The sequence below is a fragment of the Sinocyclocheilus anshuiensis genome, unplaced genomic scaffold (assembly GCF_001515605.1).
Source record: "Sinocyclocheilus anshuiensis isolate Anshui unplaced genomic scaffold, SAMN03320099.WGS_v1.1 scaffold745, whole genome shotgun sequence".
In the NCBI taxonomy this organism is placed as follows: Eukaryota; Metazoa; Chordata; class Actinopteri; order Cypriniformes; family Cyprinidae; genus Sinocyclocheilus; species Sinocyclocheilus anshuiensis.
The window spans coordinates 1,070,766-1,084,402 of record NW_015540128.1 but is presented as its reverse complement, the minus strand read 5'-3'; the positions used below and the strand labels follow the sequence as shown (position 1 = coordinate 1,084,402).

Here is a 13,637-nt window from a genome sequence, read left to right as displayed (position 1 = left end):
GAAATTAAAACCGCCAGTAGGTGGCAGCAAGTCACTGTTAAGAAGTGAGTCATTGCGATTGAACTGAATCATTTAAACGGTTGATTCATTCAGGAACGAAGCGCTGTCATGTTGCACAGAGACGCAAAACAGTGCTGTGGCTGTGTTTGGATTTTTTTGTTGGCAAAATGAAGCAAAAACAGGCAATATAGTGTCTAAAGCGTAAGTCTCATAATATTACCTTCTTGTTTTTGAACTGTTGAATGAAATCACGTTTGTAATCTTGCTGATTTTAGAGGTGAAAACTGGCACTCTCCGTGTGATATTGATTAACTTTCTTTCTGTGGTATTTTTATGCACAATGGCGTTTAGTCTTTCACAAAACATAGCTAACGTAGGGACATTATAACTAGAAACCATATTGATTTACAGTCTTAAATATTTCCAGCGCTTTTTTTATTTTAAGTCTGGTCCCTGTTTTTATACAGTCTATGGTCCAGCGTTTATCGGGTTGTGCGTCAGTAATAATGGTCCGTGGGGAAACACTGTTCCGTGTGTAGTTACAGTAAATGGACTACACGAAGCCTCGAGGGTAAATAATTTGCCTCGATGATTTTTTGTATTTGAGTTATTCGAGGAATCATTTCAGCCCTAGTATGAAATGTGCTATACAGTATAAATAAACTTGCCTTGCCTAGTGCTGAGATATAATCCTAAAAACACTATAGGGTCATTCCGTGTCAAATCAACCACTTTTCAGTAGGGTTGGGTATCGTAAGAAATTTTCCGATTCTGATTCCAGTTTTGCCTAACGATTCCGGTTCCATTTAAATGAACTATTATTATTTTTTCACTATGTTACCTTCATTGAATGTAGTGTTGCTGGAAGGTAGTAAGTAATGTTGAGTAATGCTAGTCCATCAATCACATGTGCTTCAAAGTTGATGTTTTTTACACTATCAATAACATTTTGCTTTTCAAGCAGGAATAAGCTGGTTGGCCAAATAGTCCCTTGAGGGCTAAGACACTTGTTCATTTCCCTAAATGAATGAAATATTAACTGTTATAACCATGTATACACACACTCCATTAAAGCCCCTATTTTACAAATAATAATGCAGTCAGGAGATGGTGTGATGCAATGAGTGGTTTCCACATTTTTAAACATTTAAAATGCATGAAAATAAATATTCCAATATCTTTGGAACTGAACCATATAGGGCCTTAAAAATGAAGATGCCAAAAGGAAAATTTGTTAAGACCCAATATCTAAAAGGGCATTAAGAAATCTCTAATACTTCTTGAGTTACAGTCATGAAAACTTTGGAGAAAAAAAACTTTAAAAAGTGCTCTTTCCCCATGGAATGACCCTATATAATCCTGCAGAGCAGACATAAATCATGGGTGTCATTAAGTGAATCTGTTGCATCTGTTTTGCTTGAGGCCAATAGTTGTGTAATGACATCATCCTGAAAAGATTCTCCAGCACACATGCTGTTCGACAGATTTAACACCCTGTAAATCATCCATCTAAAATGAGATCCAAATGAGTGTGATGTGAAGGGTTCAAAGTATTTACTTTCATGACATCTCTGTTGCACAAATTAAATCTCATGTGGTTGCAATCCTAAACACACTCCACATCGCTCTCATGGCAGGAGTCACGCGACCCATGTCCGGATCAAGGCTGTTTGGATTACTGTACTCATTTCTGAGAGGAACACAGGGACACATTCCCACACTCCAGCTTTATGACCTGATACCAAAACGCTAGGGATGTAAAGATATCAAAATCTCATGATACGATCATATCACGATATGAAGTCCACGATACCATATTTATTGCGATATTTTAAAAAAAGACAAATTAATTTGAAAAAAGTGAAAATTTTGTACATTTTAAAATTTAATTATTCTATCTAATGCACTTTGAGAGTTCAAAATTAAGCGCTGCAACCCATGTTCTTAACTAAGAAAACTTAAATCAGTGAATTGACTTGTAGCTGAACTTTGAAGGGGACTCAACCCTCTTTTTATTTGTGATATACTGTCTCAGTCTAAATTACATTCACACTGGTGTTTTAGGAAGCCAAACAAATTAGAATAGAATAATAATAATAATAATACAAAATTCATCTTTGCAATGCAGAGGAAACACAGAAGCTGCATGGGAGGAATTTCCCACACAGAGGGACATGAATGCATTTAACCTGCAGTTACAAATGCATAAATAATATTTTGTTATTTTAAACATGAAACATTGAATACTGATATTTAAAATTATTTTAAAAACGAAAAGATACTTTAAATGTGAAATTAAAACCGCCAGCAGGTGGCAGCGAGACACTGTTAAGAAGTGAGTCATTGAGATTGAACCGAATCATTTAAACGGTTGATTCATTCAGGAACGAATCACTGTCATGTTGCTCAGAGACGCAGAACACTGCTGTGGCTGTGTTTGGATTTTTTTGTTGGCAAAATAAAGCAAAAACAGGCAATATAGTGTCTAAAATGTAAGTCTCATAATATTCCCTTCTTGTTCTGTTGAATATTGAATAAAATCACATTTGTAATCATGCTGATTTTAGAGGTGAAAACTGGCACTCTTCGTTGACTAACTTCTAACTTTCTGTGGTATTTTTATGCACAATGGCACTTAGTCTTTCACAAAACATAGCTAACGTAGAGACATCATAACTAGCCACCATATTGATTTATGGTCTTAAATATGTCCAGCGCTTTTTTTTTAAAGTCTGGTCCCTGTTTTTATACAGTCTATGGTCTGGTCCAGCGTTTATCGGGTTGTGCGTCAGTAATAATGGTCCGTGGGGAAACACTGTTCCGTGTGTAGTTACAGTAAATGGACTACACGAAGCCTCGAGGGTAAATAATTTGCCTCGATGATTTTTTGTATTTGAGTTATTCGAGGAATCATTTCAGCCCTAGTATGAAATGTGCTATACAGTATAAATAAACTTGCCTTGCCTAGTGCTGAGATATAATCCTAAAAACACTATAGGGTCATTCCGTGTCAAATCAACCACTTTTCAGTAGGGTTGGGTATCGTAAGAAATTTTCCGATTCTGATTCCAGTTTTGCCTAACGATTCCGGTTCCATTTAAATGAACTATTATTATTTTTTCACTATGTTACCTTCATTGAATGTAGTGTTGCTGGAAGGTAGTAAGTAATGTTGAGTAATGCTAGTCCATCAATCACATGTGCTTCAAAGTTGATGTTTTTTACACTATCAATAACATTTTGCTTTTCAAGCAGGAATAAGCTGGTTGGCCAAATAGTCCCTTGAGGGCTAAGACACTTGTTCATTTATGAAATATTAAGTGTACTTATATAACCATGTATACACACACTCCATAAAGCCCCTATTTTACAAATAATAATGCAGTCAGGAGATGGTGTGATGCAATGAGTGGTTTCCACATTTTTAAACATTTAAAATGCATGAAAATAAATATTCCAATATCTTTGGAACTGAACCATATAGGGCCTTAAAAATGAAGATGCCAAAAGGAAAATTTGTTAAGACCCAATATCTAAAAGGGCATTAAGAAATCTCTAATACTTCTTGAGTTACAGTCATGAAAACTTTGGAGAAAAAAAACTTTAAAAAGTGCTCTTTCCCCATGGAATGACCCTATATAATCCTGCAGAGCAGACATAAATCATGGGTGTCATTAAGTGAATCTGTTGCATCTGTTTTGCTTGAGGCCAATAGTTGTGTAATGACATCATCCTGAAAAGATTCTCCAGCACACATGCTGTTCGACAGATTTAACACCCTGTAAATCATCCATCTAAAATGAGATCCAAATGAGTGTGATGTGAAGGGTTCAAAGTATTTACTTTCATGACATCTCTGTTGCACAAATTAAATCTCATGTGGTTGCAATCCTAAACACACTCCACATCGCTCTCATGGCAGGAGTCACGCGACCCATGTCCGGATCAAGGCTGTTTGGATTACTGTACTCATTTCTGAGAGGAACACAGGGACACATTCCCACACTCCAGCTTTATGACCTGATACCAAAACGCTAGGGATGTAAAGATATCAAAATCTCATGATACGATCATATCACGATATGAAGTCCACGATACCATATTTATTGCGATATTTTAAAAAAAGACAAATTAATTTGAAAAAAGTGAAAATTTTGTACATTTTAAAATTTAATTATTCTATCTAATGCACTTTGAGAGTTCAAAATTAAGCGCTGCAACCCATGTTCTTAACTAAGAAAACTTAAATCAGTGAATTGACTTGTAGCTGAACTTTGAAGGGGACTCAACCCTCTTTTTATTTGTGATATACTGTCTCAGTCTAAATTACATTCACACTGGTGTTTTAGGAAGCCAAACAAATTAGAATAGAATAATAATAATAATAATAATAATAATAATAACAGTGACAGTAATAGCCATATATTGTAAAACAATTGCACTGTAAAATAAATGAAAATTAATATTTCATAGGTGTATTATTTTTTCTTTACACTACAGTAGGGAAATTACAATAATTATTTCCTAATTTCTACACTTGAAAGAGATATTTTGAATTCGTACTGCATTTAAACCGCTAGCTGTCAGCAATTCATACAGCACTTTAAAGCTTTTATTTTGACAGAAACTCCAGCTTCAGTGAAAACAGGCTTACAAAAACACATCTCACTACACATCTAGTGAAATGCTGTAATCATCTGCGAAAATAAAGCATAAGTGGTGGCTGTTGTGTTCCCAAATGCACGCTAAACTCACAGAACGTGTGATAAACGAGTTGACTGTGTTCATTCAGTGTGAACGAGTCGTTCTGAGACGCAGAAAACACCGGATCACGAGCTGATCGTCTGAACCAAGTGTGCGCTTCACTTTGAAACCTGCAGCGAAAACAGACTTGATGAAGCATATTGTGCTTTCGGTTTGAGTTCGTTTGACAGATACTGTGCCAAAGCATAATGCCCCAACACACAACTTTAAAGACTGTTTATGTTAGAATAAGAAGTTTAAATATATTTTAAAAACTACACTTTTTGCCCGGAAGACCTATCGTTTCATATGGTCATGTGACCACGATAATATCGAGACAGTTTTGCTATCGCGATATCACAATATTGATAATATAGTTACATCCCTATAAAACACTCTGAGATTTGGCGCATCAGAACATTCAGTCAAACAGAAACAGCTCAAGACGACACCGTGACATTTTACAATTACAGCGAGCCGGCCATTATTAACAATCTGACTCAACCCATCCTTCACACCACATTTCATGAGCTCTGTTCCAAACAGAAAACATGAGGTAGAAGGAATAAAGGGATATCCTTATTCCTTACTAAACCTCTTGAAACCAGCCTGTTAAGACGCTATAGACACAAACGGCCCAGTGTCTGATCCTGGCCTACTTTCCACCCAAGACAGCATTCAGAAACACAGCAGGTCCTGGAGACACAGAACGAGGAGGACAGAGTCGAATGAAGGAGAGAACACAGGAGGAGAAAGTCGTATGAGCATTGAATGAGGGATTGAAGCGCTGCTGTTTCACAGAGACATGGAGAAAGTGCAGTGAAGATCAGCAGACTGATGCTGAGTTTTGCCTGTTTTCTACATGTTACCAATGAGTCAGTCTGTTTTCTTGCCAGTCAGTGTTTAACTCTCATTATGTGCCCTAGTTTTCAAACAGGACAGATAACTAACTGCACATTCTTGTGATCCGAGTCACTGCAGAAAAAAAATTCACAAAATGCGCAATTAGATCCATCTCGTTTTAATTGCTGTGGATAAAAAGTATCTGCAAACCAGCGAGTAATAAACATTCAATCTGTCCTATAGTAATGCTTTCGCAAACACTTTCATACAATGCAAATAGGGGTGTGCCATATCATACCGTCCACGATAATACCGGTATAAATTTTTACATGATAAAAAAAAGTGTCATATCGTGATATCAATGATATAGTGCCGCGATGACGTATGGCGGATATAAGTTCCCTAGCGCGCACAACAACACCACCACAAACCCAATAGGTTTGTTCGACTTAAAGCAGCGCTGCGCAGACTGATCAGTGTATGACATCAAAGTATCGCGCATACTGATCGGTGTATGACATCGAAGTATCGCGAGAGCGGCTCTAGAGCATATTCGAGCGCACACTCTTACCGTCAAAAATAGGCGAGGCGCATATCTTTAGCGAAGATACGCTTCTGAAAGTGCCGCCGCTGGTGTAAACACAAGCATTGACTAGAGTGACCGCATCAGAGCCGTATAAGTGCAGTGTAAATTAGGGGTAAATAAGGGGTAAGTCACTCTCGCGGTATTTTGACATCATACACCGATTGGTCTGCTTCAAGTCGAACACACAGCTGCTGCTGCAACCTTATGACAGCAGATTTACACTTCGAATTAGGTAGTCTGTCATCGATGACAGTAGCTCATTGGAAAAGGTGTTTGCACAATAAATGCTGCTGCCTGCGAGCTGCAATCACCAATAAAACGTTGTTCCATGTTTTTTTTCTATATCGTCATAAATATCGTTAGGGCTATATAGCCCACCCCTAAATGCAAATTAGGTGTGTTTTATCAGTTCAGGTCTGATCAGGTTCATAATTACTGCCCAGATCCCTTCCTGATTAAAGCGCTGTTCAACAGGATCAAGGAAAGGAAATATAGCATAATACTATATGAAAAAGGTGTTCTATAATGGTCAGTACTTGTTTTCTAGGAGAAAACGAACAGAAAGGGTCTGATAGTGATTAATGAAGAGGCCTTTTACCTACAGTATCACACGCGTGTCAAAACACTAACATCACGCCTGCTTCACCGCTTCTCGACCGGTTTGACCCACATTTTACATTGGACATTAAGCAGCGACCAGTACAAAATTAACAAAAATTATTATTAGTATCTTTTATTGCATACACCCAGCAATACACAGGTTCTACAGAGTACACAGGCTGAACTGCCTTTAACTGAAAAACAGTGTTTAACTATTTTCCGTTTGCATTATTGACTCACTATTTTCCTATTTAATACTGTAAAGCTGCTTTGACACAATCTGTATTGTTAAAAGCGCTATATAAATAAAGCTGACTTGACTTGACCAAAAACATTGAAGTTTTCCACTGTCCTTACAGTATGAGCGTTTAATTCCTAACTGTTCGTTTTCAGTGGTTGACAGCCAATAATCAACACACTGTAGGTCACACAAACTATGTTTCTCTTCTGTCTGCGATCTCACCCGTCAGTTGAGAAGAGCTGGTCTCTCTATCCGAGCCGGTTTTCATCAGGTTCTGTGCCAGGACCAGGTTGCATAACAAAGACAGGAGGACACGACACGACCCCTCATCTCATCTCATCTCATCTCATCTCATCTGTCTGCTGTAACCTCACTGCAATATAAGAATCCAGTGCGGTTTTGTTCTAAACTCGTCTAAACTCCTTCCTCTAGTTATGAATTAACACACTAAACCGAAGGAACAAAACTCACCTGACTAATGCAAAAGCTGCATACAAACCTCTCTAGACATTGACCCAGTGCCTTTAACTAATTAATTGAGTTCTTACATCACAAAGACTTGTTACTGGAGTAATATTTACACTTCTGTGTGAGGCAAAAAGGTGAATCGCTATTATCAATAAATGCTCTTTAGAAGTTTTATATCTCGCAAGAAGTCACGATATATCTCCTGTAGCTTTCGGATAATAATATTATACAGGACACATCTCGTTTCGTCCCAACACTATCCCAAAACACCGTGAGTCTGACACGGGATAAAACGGCAAAAACACTGATACTGTGTGTGTGTACTGTGAAGTTTGTGAAAATCCGACAAAAGGCTAAGTAACACTTACCGAGCAGCTGCTGCTCCGAATGCGCGTGTGTGTGTGTGTGTGTGTGTGTGTGAGAGAGAGAGAGAGAGAGCTCTAATGCGTGTGATTTTAAGAATGAGCAGTGGCGCCATCTAGCGGTCACACAGATTCATGACAGCTCTCTGATCTATAACATCTAACACACTCAGCAATGTATGTTTCCTAACGAACGCTTTCCTTGAATTACAAATGTGTTTTGTGTGTGTGTGTGTGTGTGTGTGTGTGTGTGTGTGCGTGTTTTTTGCAATAAGTAAAACAAGTCAATAACCGACCAACACTGTTATCTAGTGTTCACATTACATGAGCCTGCTTTTCAGGATTAGTTTTAGGGCTGTTATGATATAATAATGTGGCCCATGTTGTGGGTTTACTGCACTTGCCTTTATTATCATAAATAAAAGTAAGAAAATAAAGGCGAGATTACAGCCAAAATAGCACAAGTTTAGGTGAGGTGTCATTCATTGTTAAATAGAGCTACTTTCCACCTTTATCACAACACGGTGAAAATATAGTTAATATAGATACAGAAAATATAGAGCTGAGTATCATCAGCATAACAGTGAAAGCTAACACCGTGTTTCCTGATGATATCTCCCAAGGGTAACATGTAAAGTGTGAAGAGTAACGGCCCTAGTACTGAGCCTTGAGGTACTCCATACTGCACTTGTGATTGATATGATACCTCTTCATTCACTGCTACGAATTGATGGCGGTCAGATAAGTACGATTTGAACCATGCTAATGCACTTCCATTAATGCCAACAAAGTTTTCTAGTCTTTTCAAAAGAATGTCGTGGTCAATAGTGTCGAACGCAGCACTAAGATCCAGTAGCACTAATAGAGAGATACAACCACGATCAGATGATAAGAGCAGGTCATTTGTAACTCTAATGAGAGCAGTCTCAGTACTATGATACGGTCTAAATCCTGACTGGAAATCCTCACAGATACCATTTTTCTCTAAGAAGGAATATAATTGTGAGGATACTACCTTTTCTAATATCTTGGACAGAAAAGGGAGATTCGAGATCAGTCTGTAATTAACTAATTCTCTAGGATCAAGTTGTTGTTTTTTTTAAACGAGTGTTAATTACAGCCAGTTTGAAGGTTTTTGGGACATATCCTGATTGAAGAGACACTTTTGGAAGTGAGCTGAACTGAATGATGACATCACTGAATCATCAATGAACTGACTTCAGCTGGAAAAAATGAATGTTATTGTCCTCTTGCATTATTGAAACTATTTTCCTGTTGACACTGTAAAGCTCCTTTGACACAATCAATATTGTATAAAGCGCTATATAAATAAAGGTAAAAAAATATATCCTAATGACATTGACAAATTAATAATATTCAGAAGAGGATCTATGACTTCTGGAAGCACCTCTTTTAGTAGCTTAGATTGAATAGGATCTATTGTACAAGTAGGTTTTGATGAGAGAATGAGTGGAAATGTTTCTCAGGGGATCTATAGCACACTATCTGATGTGATACTGTAGCGGACTACAGGAATCAGCATCAAACAGATAAGAGAACTCAATTTCCATATTTGATGGATGTGACTGATGTGAGCTGGGTTTAGACCGTCATGAGACAGGTTAGTTTTAGCCGCCCGCCCCACTCTCCACTACATATTTGGTTCACAACATTATTTCTATAAATATATCTATAAATGTCATTATTACTTAAATGACCCCAAATAAAAAATACTAAACTAAACAGACTGGTTTCATAGCTCCTAGAAGAGAGTTTGTTTAATCTGATGGTGGAAAGGCATTGGTCAACGAACTATCTTCAAGGTTATGAGTAACACGCAGCATGTTAATGAACTTCATTTTTGTGATGATCAAAACACGGGTGTTGAGCTCATGCTGCTGTTGCGTTTACCCTCACACACATTCACCATAATAGTTACTACAGTTATTAGCCATCCTTTTCATAAACATTCCAATGATAGAGAAATCAAAGAGATTCTGAAAAAGACTCTTACACAGTTTGAATCATTTATCATATTTATTTGTTATGATCCGAGTGTAGTAATTCATATTTTGGAGGAAACATTCATTATTGTGGTATAGAGTTTTGTAAGGGTTGTGCCTTGGACCATATATACAGCTATTGACCATATATACAATCATCTTCCAATAAGTGTGTCAGTACAAGACCGTAATAAAGCGTGACATTTAGATGACACTGAAACTCATTCAAGCACAAGCTCAGCTCAAGAATGAGAGTGTTGTATTGAAACAGTCAAACACATGAACAATGCACTGTGACGTAAGGCAACTATGAATGAAGTTTTCCCAGCAAAAAAATCTATTTTTACCCATGTGGCTTAAATTGATTCCACGATTATTAAAGTTTTGTAAATAATAAATGAATCAGTAAGGGGTGAAAAACAACAGCGAACAGCGCAAAGCCCTTTGATATGTGACTAAGGCTACTGAAAATGTGTTTAGTGAAGTCCAGTTTGGTCATCTTAGTACATTCATCAAATCAAAACAAACTAGTCAGTATAAATTCTAGAGGTTTAAATTAGAAAAAACATTTAATAACAGAATAAACACTGATCTGCTGCCATTTCAACAAATCTGCAGATAATGAGAACCTGATTTACTGAAGCGTTTGTCACAGAGTCAGCATCAGCTCCAGCGTCGGTCGAGTCTCTCGTGCACCGGGGCTCATCTGGCATCCAAGCGCATGGACTATTTTCACAAGTGCTAGTTACTCTGACCGAATCAGATGAATTCAACGCTGCAAACGATCACACCTGAATCCTCTCACGCAGTTATTGAGTTAGTTCTGCTCTGAAGCGGATGATCCTCTCCTGAAACGACATTCGGTTCCACAAAGATCTGTGACTAGAACCGACATCGACACCTCCAGAAGCTACACCTCATTCTGTCCATCTGAACCTCCTTCAGTCAAAGAGAACACGGTCACACACATTCAGAACACAAGTCATGATTGACAGAAGAATTAAAACCCCTAAAGGAAAAGCTAAAACCACTTAAAACCGTGACACTCTCTCTCGCTCGACTTCCCTCACAACGCACCGATGGTCTCTATTCCTTTCAGGACGTCGTAGATCTCTTTGGGCAGGACAACGTAGCTGTCTCCCAGCGCCGTGTCCCTCTGGACCTCGCTCATGGCTCTGAAGCGCTCCAGCTGCCTCTCCTGCCGCCTGCACTTCTGCTGCACCATCTTCAGTCTCTTGCGCAGCTTCTCCATCTGCTCCTGCAGCTGCTCGATGCATCTCTTCTGCTGCAGCGTGTCCTCCACCGTGTAGTTGTGGTCGCAGGAGACGAAGGCGCTGGTGTGGAGGAGCGGAGCGGGCTCGGCTTCAGACGGACACACCGCTGCATCAGACAGCGGCAGGCTCAGAGGAAAGGCCAAGTCTGCGCTGAAGCTCTCCTCCAGAGACGCTGCCTGAGAACAACCCAGAGCAAATGATCAGCTTTACAGGGCTCATATTAGAGCTGGGCAAAAAAACTGAAATCTCGACTTTTTCAGAACGTTTGACCAATTCTTGATTTCTACAATTTTAACTACCCTAGAGAAGAATAAATATACTAAAATGCATTTGAAATAAATTTATTTCATGCTAAGTATTCTACAAATACATTTACTTATTCATGTACTTGATAAAAATACCCTGCAATTGTACTTTTAGAATACTAAACTGGTATACTTCAATTGTGCTAAAGTGGAACTATTGCAAGTATACTTCAGGTACACTTTAAATATCTTGACTGATTTTATTCAAAGGTCATACAATCCTAATCAATAGTGACATTAAAACACATTTTAGGCTTAATATTAAGAAATGTGCATTGTGCACAAGTGATACTAAAATAAAGTTTAATTATAATTTTTTATATCAGTAAGTCTCGTGTGATATGTCAGTAAACATGTTAATAGATTTGAACTATACTTAGTATGAAATAAATGTGTTTTAAATATATGACTTTTTTTACTAGGGTAGTCAACTTGAATAATGTATCTACAACATGAATCAAGTAACTTTTTCTTTATTAACCTTCTAACTACAGAAAATTCTATTCCAAGTGCATCACACAATGAGTTGTCAACATGATGTAAATGTTATTCTTTGCACAAAAGATGCATGAAATACCACTACATCTTGTACAAACTTGTCTTATGCATATTATATGCTCAGAAATAATACGAGGAAAATGCTTTAAAAAAAATTCTCGAAAGTCAAGGTAATTCAAACTCAAAATGACTGAATGACTGAATTAACTATAAATGTTCTGTAAAAACAATGAACAGCAGCTTTCAGTCTGTCACCGTGATGCACACATGAAATATCAGTCATACCGCAGTACTTCTTTACAGGTTTTTTTATTCGACTGCGCTGCTTTTCCATTGTTTTTCTGTGTAAACATGGACGTGTTTGACTGTTGTGCTCGCGTCTTAATGCATGAAACAGCAGTCTAAAAACATGCAACGCTCAAGTTAACAGAAGTTCACTCCCATGTTTTCCTGTTCCACTGCTCGCGTCTTTGTCAACACAAAACTGCATTCTGTGTGAATGGCTCCTAGCGATATGAGTTTTTCCTATTTAATACTGTGAAGCTGCTTTGACACAATCTGTATTGTTAATAAATAAATAAATAAAGGTGACTTGCATCACATCACGTGCGCTGACATGCAGTTGGATCGTTCTTTTCTCTTTACTGTTATCATTGGCATATTGCCAAAGTGTCTAATTCTAACGTTTGGTAATATTTCTATATTTAAAATTGCGATTCCTCGATTTATAAAAAATAAAATCGTGGCAAAACATTAAATTCAAATTAATCAATAAAATCATAAAAATCTCCCAGCTCTAACTCACATGATGGGAAATCGAAGGCCGTGTCCCGAATGGAGCGCTTGATGCAGACCTGCGCTCACAGCATTTGGGACAGGGCCGTGTTTTACCTGATCTTTGGAAAAATGAGAGTTTGAAACATTCTGTAACTTTCATAACGCCTCGTCCCCAGTCCATCCGTCTCAAATAACCCAATCACAGGAGTTCAATGCTAAACTCCAATAACTCAAACCACACTCTATCATTGCCATTTACGTTTCAAATGCATCCCGGGTAAAAGTGAAAGACGTCTGCTCATCTGACACCCAACCCTTGTACTGAAACAACAGTTTTACACCAGTTATACCAGCTGGGAATGACATTAATGAGTCCATTAACCCAAAATATAAACTCATTAACTGGCAAACTCACTGTCATTTACTTGTGAGACTCACTTTAAGCTGTGCTTGGCTGGACATTACAGACATCAAATAAGAGCAATGAGTCTGAATATCTGTCAGAACCAATGAGATTCGAGGAGGAGGAGACAGTTTTACTGAAATCTTCCAATGGATCGTATGACTTCAGAAAACTGTAGATACAGTGGGTACGGAAAGTATTCAGACCCCCTTAAATTTTTCACTCTTTGTTATATTGCAGCCATTTGCTAAAATCATTTAAGTTAATTTTTTTTCCTCATTAATGTACACACAGCACCCCATATTGACAGAAAAACACAGAATCGTTGACATTTTTGCAGATTTATTAAAAAAGAAAAACTGAAATATCACATGGTCCTAAGTATTCAGACCCTTTGCTCAGTATTTAGTAGAAGCACCCTTTTGATCTAATACAGCCATGAGTCTTTTTGGGAAAGATGCAACAAGTTTTTCACACCTGGATTTGGGGATCCTCTGCCATTCCTCCTTGCAGATCCTCTCCAGTTCTGTCAGG

The 13,637-nt window shown here is 37.9% G+C and overlaps 2 protein-coding genes across 4 annotated transcripts in view; both read right to left on the bottom strand.

The window, feature by feature from the left end:
* LOC107687251 (MOB kinase activator 3B) overlaps positions 1-7,928 on the bottom strand; it is a 21,967-nt gene extending 14,039 nt beyond the window's left edge. For 2 of the 3 annotated variants that reach the window (XM_016484504.1, XM_016484506.1), the window contains exon 1: positions 7,850-7,928. The gene's annotated coding sequence lies outside the window, so the exon portion shown is untranslated. Of the gene's footprint in view, positions 1-6,157; positions 6,182-7,849 lie in introns of those variants that run through there. The other variant, XM_016484505.1, reaches the window with a different exon arrangement.
* Positions 7,929-9,861: 1,933 nt separating this feature from the next.
* LOC107687262 (THAP domain-containing protein 1-like) lies at positions 9,862-13,162 on the bottom strand. Its single transcript, XM_016484516.1, has 5 exons — positions 13,139-13,162; positions 12,960-13,021; positions 12,729-12,819; positions 10,924-11,296; positions 9,862-10,694 (listed from the first exon to the last, which is right to left on the bottom strand). The coding sequence occupies exons 1-5, from the start codon at positions 13,160-13,162 to the stop codon at positions 10,648-10,650; spliced, it is 597 nt and encodes a 198-aa protein (XP_016340002.1). The 3' UTR covers positions 9,862-10,647.
* Between the last annotated feature and the right edge of the window lie 475 nt (positions 13,163-13,637).

Bases quoted from the DNA above. Each gene is read 5' to 3' on its own strand.
- LOC107687262 (XM_016484516.1), bottom strand. From the start codon at position 13,162: ATGTCCAGCCAAGCACAGCTTAAA. The intron at 11,297-12,728 runs GTGAGTTAGAGC...GGTTGTTCTCAG, and splicing joins GGCCTTCGATTTCCCATCAT to GCAGCGTCTCTGGAGGAGAG. The intron at 10,695-10,923 runs GTGCGTTGTGAG...ATGTCGTTTCAG, and splicing joins GAAAGGAATAGAGACCATCG to GAGAGGATCATCCGCTTCAG.